The 14,282-nt window shown below is 38.9% G+C and overlaps 1 protein-coding gene across 1 annotated transcript; it reads left to right on the top strand.

Moving 5' to 3' along the window:
- The first annotated feature begins 606 nt into the window (after positions 1–606).
- Positions 607–6,547, top strand: LOC149840151 (putative metal-nicotianamine transporter YSL9). Its single transcript, XM_090004355.1, has 7 exons — positions 607–1,853; positions 2,357–2,529; positions 2,970–3,067; positions 3,220–3,354; positions 3,434–3,623; positions 4,732–4,846; positions 4,931–6,547. Exons 1-7 carry the CDS (start codon positions 1,448–1,450, stop codon positions 5,851–5,853), a joined length of 2,040 nt encoding a protein of 679 aa, XP_089860481.1. The 5' UTR covers positions 607–1,447; the 3' UTR covers positions 5,854–6,547.
- Positions 6,548–14,282: the final 7,735 nt, after the last annotated feature.

Raw genomic sequence — 14,282 nt, 5'->3', positions numbered from 1 at the left:
GATCACATGATGAGATGAAAAGCTACTCACGCTGCCTTAATGGCACTGGAAGGAATGTTTGTGAATCATTGCTTTCTACCATGATGCTTAACGACAGCAAAAATGAAGAGAAGACACTGGAATGTTTTGTAACGCAAGGCAGGCACGAGAAGGCGACAGTGTGTTGTACAACAGGATAAAAAACAAGGCGGAAAGCTCGACTGGAGACGAAGGCAAAGTTTTGGTTGATAATGGGAGCAACTGTTACAGCAGATGACGCATGAGTTTAATGAATAGGGAACGTCTCCACTTTAAATGGTTAACATCAAACTTTCTGGATGGAGGACTTTTTTGTCTTTTTATCGACCCGTCATTTCACAACTTTTGAATGGAGGATATTTTTGTCATTTCCTCGAACCGTCATTTCAGGGCAAGAAAAGCAAGTAAGGGTGATTAAGTTTTTGCAACAACACCAGAGTCCGATGCAAAGTTATGTCAACATACACGGGAATACGAGCCCCATGTGCATGAATACGTGGCGCTCATTCGATCCCCCGAACACAGACGTGGGATTCAGTGAATCATCGGGGGCTAACATACACCACGGAAAACATCAATATCCACCAGCAGAGACCACGTGGGCGATCCCTTGGGATCTTCAAAAGCTTACATTATGACCTATTTTGATAATATCATGTCTTTATCAGGATATTAACATAACAAAAACGTTTTTTGCAGTTTTTTCTATTCCATATTTTTTATTTAAAATTTTATATACTGAATAGATAGATATTTTATACTTTGTTATATACCAATAAATTCTCTGTGATTTTCCTGAAAAAAAAAACTAATTCGAAATATGGATACATTTTTTCTATCCCCGATGTTTTTCTCAGGTATGAGACTTTTGACTGTCGAGTGTGGACTAAACTCAGTTTTCCCGTTATTATCATTTCGAATTGTGAGTAGTTTTGTCCACACGAGACGCGGCGCCTGAGGGAAGGACTCCCCATCAAACCCCTCTTTGCCCTTTCCTTACACCCCTCGAACGTCAATCATCGTGCTGCCTCCCAATCACAGTACCCTTAAAAGTTTGCTTCCCGTCAACGTCTGCAACGCCAACAAATCGCAGAAAACAAAACCCTTTTGCGTGAAAGAAAAGCAACTACCAAATCTAGTGGAAGAGTTCTATTAAGGAGGAGGATGGCTGCTTCATCAATTGAAGAAAAAAAAGCAGCAGAGGAGAAATCAAGCCTACCCATCTGTCAAAATCCTTCCAACCATTCATATTACTCTTTTCTCACGAGAAATCAAGTCTACCCACCACTCAAAATTCTTCCTATCATTCATATTTCTCTTTTTCTCAGTCAGCCGGTTCCTTTCCATTCTTCTACCGACCATGTACTGCAATCTGTACTTCCAAGATGAGTACATGGGCTACAAATGCAATCCTTTGTTTGGAGACTGAATGTGGTGCACCCGAGTGAAATCTAGGATCAAAGAGGAAATGGGGTCGATGGAGAGAGTTGGGGAGGTGGAGCAGGATGGTGGGGAGGAAGAAATGCAGGGGAATGGGGACACACTTTTGGAGGATTACAAGAAGCCACCACCATGGTTCCAACAGATTACTGCAAGGGGGCTATTTGCCAGCCTTGTGATTGGGGTGATGTACAGTGTGATCGTCATGAAGCTGAATCTGACCACGGGGTTGGTCCCTTCCCTCAATGTCTCTGCTGCGTTGCTGGCGTTCGTGTGCTTGAGGAGCTGGACCACAATTCTCCACAAGGCCGGCGTCATCGCCGTGCCGTTCACGCGCCAGGAGAATACGGTAGTGCAGACGTGCGCGGTCGCCTGCTACAGTATTGCAGTCGGAGGTGAAGATGAGATTGATTTTCGGTTTTTGTTGGTTTTCTTTTCTTGGTTAACATGTTACAGAGTTTGATGATATGATACACGTTTTATTAAATTATACATCTATCTAGCTTATCTCAAGACTGTTGATTTCATTATCTTCATTTGATAGTGTATTTGTGATCCGTTTCTGTGATTTGTAAACATGAAATTGATGTTAGTTTTGATTTCTTTTCTTGGTTGACATGTACAGAATTTGATGATACAACCATCTAATTTATCTGAGACTCTGCTGGCTTCATGATCTTGATTAGATAGTGTAGTTATCATCTTTTCTTACGATTTTCTAATAATATAGCTCAGGAATCATCTGAAACAGACGGCAATATTTGATTGGGGGACAGACTAACCCATATAAAGAAAGAATCTCGGATTAATGCATAGAGTTCAAATTAACATATTGACCATGCTGTAATTGAGTGGCTATGATGAGGATTTTCATGATTGTTTCTTTGTGGATGGATAGGTGGTTTTGGATCTTATCTTCTGGGTATGAACAAGAAGACTTATGAGCAAGCAGGGGTGGATACAGATGGGAATAGTCCTGGCAGCTACAAGGAGCCAGAGATTGGGTGGATGACTGGTTTTCTCTTTGTTACTGCTTTTGTTGGGCTTTTGGCCCTGGTTCCTCTCAGAAAGGTGACTTTAGTTTTACTTGTTTTGAGCAGAATTCATTTGTTTGTGCTGTTACATCTGTTTCTCATAAATAGATTTTGTTTCTTGTTATGAAAAAAAAAACGTTTCTTTGTTTGGTCTATTGGGTTTCAAGTCCGTGAATTATGCCTAACAAGAACACAGTGTCTAGGAAAAGCATCACCTTTTTTTTGACAGACAAGCTGAGGCGTATAGCTTTCATCGGATTCAAATCTGAGACCCCTCGGTTATGATAGTGCATGTTTACCATACAGCTATCTTATTTGACCCCCCAAAAGTATCTCAACTATTTCATAGTAAATAAACAGAATTGAGCATTCCAGTTTCAGACTGGCAATCCCTCCATGAAAGCAGTTTTCTTTTCTTTTCTGTTTTTTACAGTAAATTGCATCTAATCATGGTGCCATTGGATTTTTTTTTTGCAGATTATGATAATTGATTACAAATTGACTTACCCAAGTGGTACTGCAACTGCTGTTCTCATCAATGGCTTCCATACTGCTCAAGGAGATAAAATGGCAAAGTAATTCATGGAAACTTGCAATTGAATCTACTGCACTTCTTTGATCTTATAATTGAATCTTCTGCTTATCTTTGACCTTATTAATAAATGACTCTTCAGCTTATCTTTGATCTTGTCTTTGTTCTTATTAGTTTGTCCTATTTCTTTTACAGGATGCAGGTCCAAGGTTTTGCAAAATATTTCAGCGTCAGTTTTGTTTGGGGACTCTTCCAGTGGTTTTTCTCTGGGGGAGCATCATGTGGATTTTCGCACTTCCCCACTTTTGGATTGCAAGCCTGGAAGCAAACGTATTTTAACACATGATCTCAATGAAGTTCTCAGGGTTGGTTTCTTTCTTCTCTCCTGAGTTCTTTTGTTGGTTTGCAGGTTTTACTTCGATTTCAGCTTGACGTACGTTGGGGCAGGGATGATTTGTTCACATTTGGTTAACTTGTCTCTGTTACTTGGGGCTGTGCTTTCATGGGGCATAATGTGGCCTCTGATAGGTGATCTTAAAGGAAATTGGTATCCTGGGAGTCTACCTGAAAGCAGTATGAAAAGTCTTCAAGGTTATAAGGTATATAATTTTTGTATTTTCCCCAACACAGTGTTACAAAATTTAACAGACAAATTTTATATTCGGCAGCCATGGGAATCTAACAGTTTTACTGGACAAATTTTATTTTTCTTATTTTGTGTTTTTTTTTTGCCATCCAAGTGTTGCTATTGAAATCTTACATGGTTGGAAGTTTTACCATTCAAACGAATGGGAAATTATCAGAATACTCTTTCAATTTTGTTAGAAACTGATATGCTGATTTCTGGATTCAAGACTTACAAATACAGATTTTGGGCAAGCAAGTTGCATCTTTCACCTTGATTTGTTTATATAATTATGCAAAAACCTCAACTGATATGCTGATTACAGGATTCAAGATGTGTGAATGCAGATTTGGGGCAAACAAATTGTTGTTGTTATTGTTTTTCCCTTCAGCCTACCACAGGCTTGCTCACCTGGCTAGAGGGTGGACGCAACTGTCTGCAGCGCTTCCCAGACATCCCATGTTCCAAGCCCGGGGTAGGTACCCGTGGCCTTGGCGTTGAAGCAAAGTGGAGACCTGCCTAGTGGGCAAAGGGAAGTAGTGGGGTGGGGGATAACCTCCAAGGATTTTATACTGGAGGATCTGGTGGGAAATGTGTCCTGGTGATTCAAAGAAACCAGTGGTTTCCTGTCATAATAAAAAGTTGCTTTTTCTCTAAATTGCTTCGAAACTTGATCGATGAGATGCAAACTAAAGTAGATTCTGTAGATACTTTGCAAAATCCTGAATAGACCTGTATTGCACCACAGTTTCATTTAACAAGTGTTATCATGTTGCTTTTTCTGCTTATTTTTCGCAACTGAATATTCTCAACCCTGTGGTGTGCAAGTTCTTTGAACCATTGTTTTTATTAGTTTGCATCTTCTCCTGTATGCGTTCTCATAGTGTTTCAATTTTTTGTTTTGATTAACAAGCTGGGATTAGGCAGAAGTGCTTCACCTCAACTTAAAAAGAAAAAAAAAAGGACCAATTACTGATGGATGTTTATTCCAATAACATTAAGGTGGATAAGATAATGTATGATTTATATTTATGAATCAATCATATAGGAGAACTGAATGAACATACCAATGATTTTGTCAGGTTTTCATCTCCATTGCTCTTATCCTTGGAGATGGGCTCTACAATTTTGTGAAAATACTTGCTTTCACTATCAGAAACATATGTAGTCAACTTAAGAGCAGGAATGTCAAACCAGGTAAAGGATGAAGCAAACAGCTAAAACATATGAAATTAGAGTATTAGATTGTGCTTCATGTTCTCTTATAATTTCTTTTCTCAGGCCCTGATCAGAATCCTGGTGAAGGTCATGGACTGAATGAGCTTTTTATGAGGGAGAGAATTCCCATATGGTTTGCCGCATCAGGATATGCAGTCTTTGCTGTGATTTCTATAATCTTGATCCCTCACATGTTTCCAGAGATGAGATGGTATTATGTTACGATAGCATACATCTTTGCCCCTGCATTAGGGTTCTGCAATGCTTACGGGGCAGGCCTCACAGATATGAACATGGCATATAACTATGGGAAGGTCTCGCTCTTTGTTCTAGCTGCATGGGCTGGCAAAGATGGTGGTGGGGTCGTTGCTGGCCTTATTGGTTGCGGACTGATCAAATCAATTGTTTCCATCTCAGCGGATCTTATGCAGGATTTTAAAACTGCCCACTTGACCCTTACATCCCCAAGGTCTATGCTGATAAGCCAAGCCATCGGAACTGCAATGGGATGCGTCGTTGCTCCCCTAACCTTCTGGCTATTCTACAAGGCCTTTGATGTAGGCAACCCAAATGGAGAATTCAAAGCTCCCTATGCACTTATTTATAGAAACATGGCTATACTTGGTGTGGAAGGCTTCTCTGCACTTCCACAACATTGCTTGCAGCTCTTTTATAGTTTCTTTGGTTTTGCAGTGTTGACCAATTTAACCAGAGACCTATTTCCAGAAAGAATTGGCAAATACGCTCCTTTGCCTATGGCAATGGCAGTCCCATTTTTAGTTGGTGCATACTTTGCGATCGACATGTGCATCGGGAGCTTGATTAGATATGTATGGGATAAGTTTGACAATAAGAAGACAAGTGTGATGGTTCCTGCTGTTGCTTCTGGTCTAATATGTGGGGAAGGTCTATGGATCCTCCCTTCTTCCATACTAGCCCTGGCTAAGGTTAATCCACCAATGTGCATGAGGTTCTCCCCAGTGTAGTTGATGAAGGAATGCCTGACATGTCACCCAGTATCCTTTCCAGAACTTTGGTTCAGTGGGTAAATGAGATTTGCTTAGAAGGAGCTTCATCAGGTGATTTATGCGCACCGACTAGTTTATGATTGTGGCAAGCTTGTAGCAAGAACAGAAAATAAGGCAGTTTTTCTGATAAATTAAACTTTTCGTGGATGGAAAGAAGAACAGTTCCAATCTTACTGGCTGGCGCTGCTGCTTCAGTGGTTCCTGTTATTTGATGCTCCTTTGCTTAGAAGATGTAGTAGAGGAACACAAAAATAGTTAAGAACCTGGGAATGTTAATACAATAGCATCCTCGTGTACCTGGAAGATCTGCATCCGAAGGATATTCCCTATCCAATTTCAATGGTTCTGGCATGTAATTTATCATTGTTTAGGGGTCGGTAGCTGCGATAGGCGTTTATGGAGTTTATGCATTTGAGGAAGTGGCAACTGCTTTGGCAGCTGCTTTGCCAAATCCATCCTTTAGTGTAAATACAAAGAAGAAAGGGCCTCACTTCTCATTCCAGATGCATAAACGCCCATCATAGCGCCGAGATTCCAAACGAGACCACCATGGGCGTTTGACCAAGATTTTGCCTTGGGAACACCAAATGAATAAACGCCCATCCCAGGGCTGAGATTCCAAACTGGCCATTAGTATTGGCCTGTAGCTTGGACAAGTGATTTTCTACCCAGGTTGTACTAAATGTATGGTGTTTTTTTTTTTTTTGAGGAGGAACTCACCAACCTTAATTGTCTTCACCCTACAGCAGTAAATGCCAGCCGAGCTAGGGCTATCAACGGTCCGGTACCCAAAGTTTTGTTGGGTCACGAAAATGAAATCCCAAACCCATGGTTTTAAAAGCTTACTTTTACGAAAAATACATATAAGACACTAGGATCAGGATGGGTACCTGACAAAAAAACCAAGTCGGGTAGTGCCGGCAAGAATCATAACCCAAACCCGGATCGACTATTGTTTGAATCTACCCTAACATTATTCAGGCCGGCAGTTTTTATTCCCACACTTGAAAATTTGAGTTCAAGTCAAATCTGGTATTCAATACAAACCTGACCCATTGATAGCCCTAGGCAGAGTAGACCAGCATCACAGTGTTGTTGCGTACCTGCTTGGGGTTTTGATATCAAAGGAATTTAAACTGGTGAAATTCCGGTGAAAATATCAGCAGCTGCAATATGATTGCACAAATATTTGTGCATTAAGCACCTGTTCACCCTCCATCCTGGGGACAGGCCTGTTACTTGTGAGGCTCAAGGCCTGATGAAGGGCGATCAGGTGCTTAATGCATAAAATTTGTGCCATGTGATTATACCTGATCTGGACTCAAAATTCAGAGCCTTAGCTGTGTACATAAGTCATCTTAACGAGACCAGATCGGGTGCAACATGATTGCACAAAAATTTGTGCATTAATCCTCCATCACCCTCCATCAGATCTTGGGTCCCACACTTGACAGGTCATCCCCAAGATGGAGTGTAACGCTCCAAAATTCTAACTCAAAAATACGTGTTAATTTTTTTTTATATCACAGCAGAAATATTCTTTTAGTTTGAGTCAGACAAGTTGAGCGAGTTACAGGTATTGAAACAATGAATGATATCATGTAAAAATTGGAATCATTTATTCACTACTCAATTTATTTATGGTAAAACAATCAAAGTGGTAATGATAAAATGATGACAAATGTCAATAGTATTTGAAGAGGATCAGATGGTTCACATGGCTCCTTACAGCAATTCCGCAACTGCTCTATAGCTCATTTTCCTGCATTTGTAAAACAGTAATATCATAGGGTCAGACTCCTTCCCCCCCCAAGTCTCAGTAGAAAATTACATTGACATTGTATGCATACATATACAAGCATAAACAATTACGCAAGTCAATAAATAATCATCTAATTATCAGAATAACTATGATGGTTGAATTTAGGAAAACACCTTGTCACTACATATCATGAAGTAACAGTAGTAGCGTTATCAAAGACATCAAAACACTAAAGATATGAGCATAAATACAACTGCATGAGACTTAAAATGAGTCTACTCTACAAATGCTTTATTTCGCTTGCTTATAGAGTGACTGTCTCAGACATACGAGAAGTGCACAAGCTCAACCCATGGGGTTGCATATATACGCATCTCGTTATATCAAACTCTCTGTCAGAAGGACATCGAGCATCACCACCCTCGTTCAATATCTTTTGGTTTACTTCCGAAACACATGTTCAACATTCACACATGGGCAAACATGCACACGTTACATGACATACTATATTTAAATTTTGGTCGCATATCACATGTACATTTACATGATGTAGTCACTACCACAAGCATGTTATAGTCAACATATATCAGCCTTATACCATAACTATATCCTAATCACATGCAATTATCACATCATTACATGTATTTAGAACACCATATATCTTAGCATTAAATGCATCCATTACATCACATGCATATCACTCACATGCTAATCATCATGGAAACATGCATAATCATTTATACCTGCTAAACAACATATCTTAATCAACATGCATAATTGTCACATGCACATTCATAAATCTAGGCAGTCTTTGCCCAAACTGGTTTTACCAAAACTCTGAAATCTGTTGGAATCTATATGTCAATCACCTGGCGGACATGAACTCTCAATAAAATATCAATATGAACATTTCTCATTAATCACATTGGCATGTCTGGAATGACTCTATGAAATCCTAGTTTTCTTTTTTTTTCATACACGGATTGGTTCGATGATGTTGTGAGCAGCAGAAATGCTCAGCAGGGTGATGTGCGCCCTGCTACAGCACTGTTGTACACAAGCCAGTGACCGGCCAAGTCAAGGTTATAGACTTATAAACATGGTATTCAAATCTTTATCCGATTAGATTTGTTACTCTATTAACAGTCATGGATAAATCACATCTGGAGAACACATGGAGTGGAAACCAATTACGTACAACCACGATTATGTGACATAGAAGAATTATAATCATATTGATCAAAAATCGATTACATACCATATCAATCACGTTTAGGCAAGATAATAAGATTTTGGATTAAAAGATCAATATCTAAGATAGGATCTCATGACTAACGTTTAATATAACTCCTCATGAACTAATAATCATAAATATTTAAATCTGAAATCAACTTTTGAAACTTCAATTAGCTAAAAATTGATACTCATCGAAATCAGTTACAGTGTGACCCAATAGATTCATGACTTGCTCTATCACAATCATGAAACATCAAAGAAATGAAAGACTTATAGTGAAACTATAAAAATCAATATAAAACACCCATCACTACTCAATTTTCTTTTGAACTCTCACACTAAGTAGGCAGATGTTAGATAAAATAATTCATTGAATCCATACTCAATCAGTACGATTCATTTCATCGCTACTATGCCATTGATCTCATTGGTCACTATAGGTCGATGCACATAGGGATGTGCATCCAACATGGCCTTACAAGTTGGTCCATCATTCACAATCGTGGTGCAAGAACCCCTACTAGTTATACAACCCATACCATTAGGTTTTGAACTTGCAATCATCCCAATACAAGGTGACGTAAACTCTTTGCAACTACCAAAATACACCAATGGGTTTTTTTTGTTTTTGATTTTTTTTAACAGCATAACCATAGCATTTGAAACAATTTCCATGAACCAAATATACTCATATTTGTAAGTAGTTGTTGGGTGAAAATATTATGAAACTTTAACCATGATGCGTATATAGCATTTGATACTAACATTTTTTTTTTAAAAGGGGTTTTAACATGTAATGTCCCAACACATGGTCTTGTGCACTAACAGTTTTGATGAAACCTATTTGAACATAATGACTCAACACCGATTATGATTTTGCATTCCATTATTTGTTTTTTTTTCAAAGGTCGTTTTCCAGCACATTATCACATTTTTTCTGCTGGCTAATCCCCTTATGTACCCTTCTTAGATAAATGGACTTAGAATAAATCATCTTATTGCAGATCCTACATGATTTAGCATACCATGCTAAGCAAACAAGAACTCAGATTTAAAAATATTTGTATATAACAAGAAGATCAGAACAAAAAACAACCCATCCATTAACAGTCGACTATACCCTGAAAAAAACTAGAAGAAAATCTTATTGCTTATACATTTTTTTTTAAACCTTTCCTCAAAATTGTTTTCCAAAAAAAAGACAACTTCATACCTCATTTAAAGCTTTCAAAATCTTTGAAATAAATCCATGGCTGATGTTTACATCTAACCAGATCTGGAACATCGTACATGTATAAGCACACTTGTGCTATGCATGCAAACAAAGCAATGTAAAACCTACCTCCAAAAAAATCAATTTGGAGAAGAATGAAGAATACGTTGGATGTAGGCTGCCACCTCCTTGCTGCAGATCCAATGGTTGAAACCAGTGCTACAAAGTGTATTTATGGGGTGGGAAAGAGGAGAGGAAGGAGAGAGAGAGAGAGAGAGAGAGAGAGAGAGAGAGAGAGAGAGAGAGAGAGAGAGAGAGAGCCAAAATTGTGGATTCACAATTTTCCAAGAGGCTTCTCCCCTCCCTCAAAGTAGGTTGGTTTCAAATCTTTTTGAAGAGAATGAAACTGTCCCCTCACCCATGATTCCTTCTCTTGTGTGGTAACTTCCCACGTTACCACTTGCTTTTTTTTTAATTGGCTAAAACGTAGGAGCTTTTAGCCCCACGTTTTCACCTTTTTTCAAAAAGGAAAATTCCCGACTTGTGCAAAAAGCCATGTGCACTGGGGGGTTTTGAACCGGGGTCGGTCCCCAAAGGGGAAATAAACCCCACCACTGCACCAATTCACATTTTGTTGCAAGTCATGTGTTTTTTTTTTTTTTTGAATTCGTCTAGACCTATTTCAGTTTTTCTTTTCTTTTTTTTTTGTCAAAAAGGAGAACTTGTTTCTTCATAACACGCGTGTGCGCACGATGGGTTTTGATCTTATGACAAACCCCAAGAGGTAACAAGCCTCACCACTACACCACACTCTCTCTTGTTGTATCTTTGTCTTTGTTAATTTATTTATAAACGAATGGGTTTTCGAACAGATCTCACATTCGAGTTGGATCTTCAATATACATTGGATCTTCTGAACTCTCTAACTAGATTTTTGGATCTTGATTGAGTTTTAATCATATTTGGATCCATTAAGATCCAATTAACTTATAATTATATTTTGGATCCACCTAGGATCCGAATTCACTCGCCATATCCGCATCCAATTACTAGAACCATTTGATCCCGTTCGGATTCAAAAATCCATTTGGATCATGTTCATATCATATTATCATTTTTTATTTTAAAGGAATTTAACATTTATTTATTTCGATAATTACCAAAATTTTATAGGTTTTACATCCTTTCTCCCTTAAAAGGAATTTCGTCCTTGAAATTCGTTACAAGGACTAAACAAATATATTGCGGTATCTTTCCCACATTTCAGTTCTCGGATTTCCTTCGTATGTTCTTTTATGAAAATCTTTTCGGGCAATGTCAAGAGTCAAAATCCTATCTCATTCACTCTATATTTATTCATCATTAGTTATAACTACGAGAAGAGAAACTTGTCCCCTTTTGAATAAATAATGCACTCACAAAAATATCAAAAATTCTTGGGGTTTACATCCTTTCTTCTGAAAAGAATTTTGTTCTCAAAATTCGATACAACGAGTAAACAAATAAATTTGGGTATCTTCTCTTTCGATGGAGTCTAGTCAGCTTAAACTAAATCTTCAGTAGACTTTTTCGGACAAAACTTAACAATATGTTCTGGTTGCTCATATTTGAAATACTTGCCAGTATAGAGAGGGCAAACTCCAAAGGGATTATCCTCATTACACCATAGCCAAATTTGTTGGACCTTTAGTTATTGCGATTTCCTTTGTCGTTGGCGGTTCAGGTAGCCTTCCTGCCTCTTTTGCCTTTTTGTAGGTGTTGTGAATTTCATTCCACTAGGATCCTTCTCATTAGTACTCACATAAATCTTGGTCTGTTGCTCGGGTTTATTCCACTAGTTCTTTTGCTCTTTGACCCAGTCTTCTTCCAATAGGGTCGCTACTTCGATGGCCTCATCGAGTGATTTTGGCCCTCAGGTGAACACCTTGGTCCTCAAAGCTGACTTCAACCCACGAGCGAACTTCATTGCTCGATCCTCTTTCATGGTGTATACATTTGGGCAATATCGTTCCAGACAACAAAACTTAGTGATATAATCTGCCAGTGTTGTTGCCCCTTGGTGTAGGTCTAAAGATTTCTGCATCTTCCTATTTCGTTCATGCTTAGGGAAGTATGCAGAGTTAAAAACCTCAACAAACTCGTCCCAAGTAACATTTTCATTCTAAAACTTGACTGCATAGATTGTGTCCCACCACTTCTCAGCGTGGTCCTTGAGACGATAGGTGCCGAAGTTCACCTTTAGCTCCTCTGGGACATTCAAAATATGAAAAATATGCTTTATCTCGCGTATCCATGTCTCGACAGCTTTAGGGTCCGCCATACCCTTAAAAGCAGAAGAGTCCATTTTCATAAAATGCTTGTAGGTGACCACGTTTATGTTCTGCCTCTCTCGGGCAACCTGTTAGAGGTTATCGCCCATCTGCTGCATTGCAACCACCTACTGTTATACAACTTCAGCAAGGTTGGTTACTGTGTCCATGATAACGTTGCACCTGGCCGCCCACGCCATCTATCTGGATGAAAATATAATAATAGTTAATCATTAGATTCCACAATCATGCTTGCTAAGTAATATCCTTAGCAATATTTCAAAGTTCTCGATTGCACGACGCACACTTCAAATAGTGCCATAATAAAATTTTACGTGTGCAATATCTCAATACATATTTTTCGATCGACCTCAAGCACACCACTTAAGGCCGCTATCGTCAGAAAATCACCATTCTATATGACAATCATTAGAGAATTGTCACTCTAACACACTATTCAGAGAATCACCACTCCCACAATATTATTAGAGAATCATCTTCCAGATGACATCGTTAGAGAATCACCACTTTAACAGTATCGTTGAAGAGTCACCACTTCAACCACTTCATTAGAGAATCATCATTTTAATGACAATGTTAGAGAATCACCACCCTAACGACATTGTTGAAGAATCACTACTTCAACAATATCATTAGAGAATCACCACTCTAATAGCATTGCTGAAGAATCACCACCCCAGCAGCATTATTAGAGCATCACCACCCTAATGACATCGTTAGAAAATCACCACCCTAACGGTATTGCTGGAGAATCACCACTCCAACAACATTCATTAGAGAATCACCACTCTAATGGAATCGTTAGAGAATCACCACCCTAATGACATCATCAGAGAATCACTACTTCAACAACCCTCATTAGAGAATCATCACCCTAATGGCATCATTAGAGAATCACCACCCTAACAACATTGTCAGAGAATCACCACTCTAACGACATCGTTGAAGAATCACCACTTCAACAATCTTCATTAGAGAATCACCACTCTAATGGCATTGTCAAAGAATCACCACTCTAACGGCATTGCTGGCATCACCAGAAATCACCACCTGAGCCAATCTTATCACATCATGATCCCCTTCGACTGTGGCTGGGAACAAGAACTCCCACAACGCTTCTCTAAAAAATAACAATACTCTAAAGTTCAGTGTTATGTGGTCCCCATCTACGACCCTCTTAGGAGTCGACTGCCATCATAGGCAACTCATAAGCAATTTGCCAAGCACATACATCTTTATGCATGTTCTCATCACCAAGAACAACTGAGGATCTACAATTTCCTTCAACAGGAAATTCAAAGGTTCAACTGGCACAGACAAGGCTTTAGCCTTCTGTCCGAAAGATCCTCTCTGAAAATATACCCTTCTACAATAATAGGGTTACGAACACATCCAACGTAGTTGAAAAACAAAAGAAGCACTAACTTAGAGTCTCATCAGATGACTCTTAACACAATATCATTTTAAATACATTTGGCATAATAGTTTTGATAATCATTACGATTCATCAATCATCTCCGCTAAGGTAATGTGGAACGAGGAGGTGAAGCTGTTGTATACTGAGGAGAATTTGGTGAAGTACGTAAATAGTCTCTGGGCCTAGATCAAGGACTACAACTCTCTCAGGAGTTGACATAAACTAGCTTGGGGAAACCACATCCTTATGCGTAGCAACATTACCTTTCCGAAACTCTACACCAAACTTCAACTGGCCCTCAACTACTAAGTGTCCTCAACATGCTCCCGTGCCACATGAGCTCTCTATCCAGCTCAAGTGTGAGTATCACCATACATCTTTACATCTAGTTGCCCATATCTAGATGTCCACATTAACTTTTTGATAAAA

The sequence above is a fragment of the Nuphar pumila genome, chromosome 4, assembly GCF_984573655.1.
Source record: "Nuphar pumila chromosome 4, dmNupPumi1.hap1.1, whole genome shotgun sequence".
In the NCBI taxonomy this organism is placed as follows: Eukaryota; Viridiplantae; Streptophyta; class Magnoliopsida; order Nymphaeales; family Nymphaeaceae; genus Nuphar; species Nuphar pumila.
The sequence above is the reverse complement of the archived record's forward strand: the minus strand, read 5'-3'. Positions and strand labels throughout refer to the sequence as shown.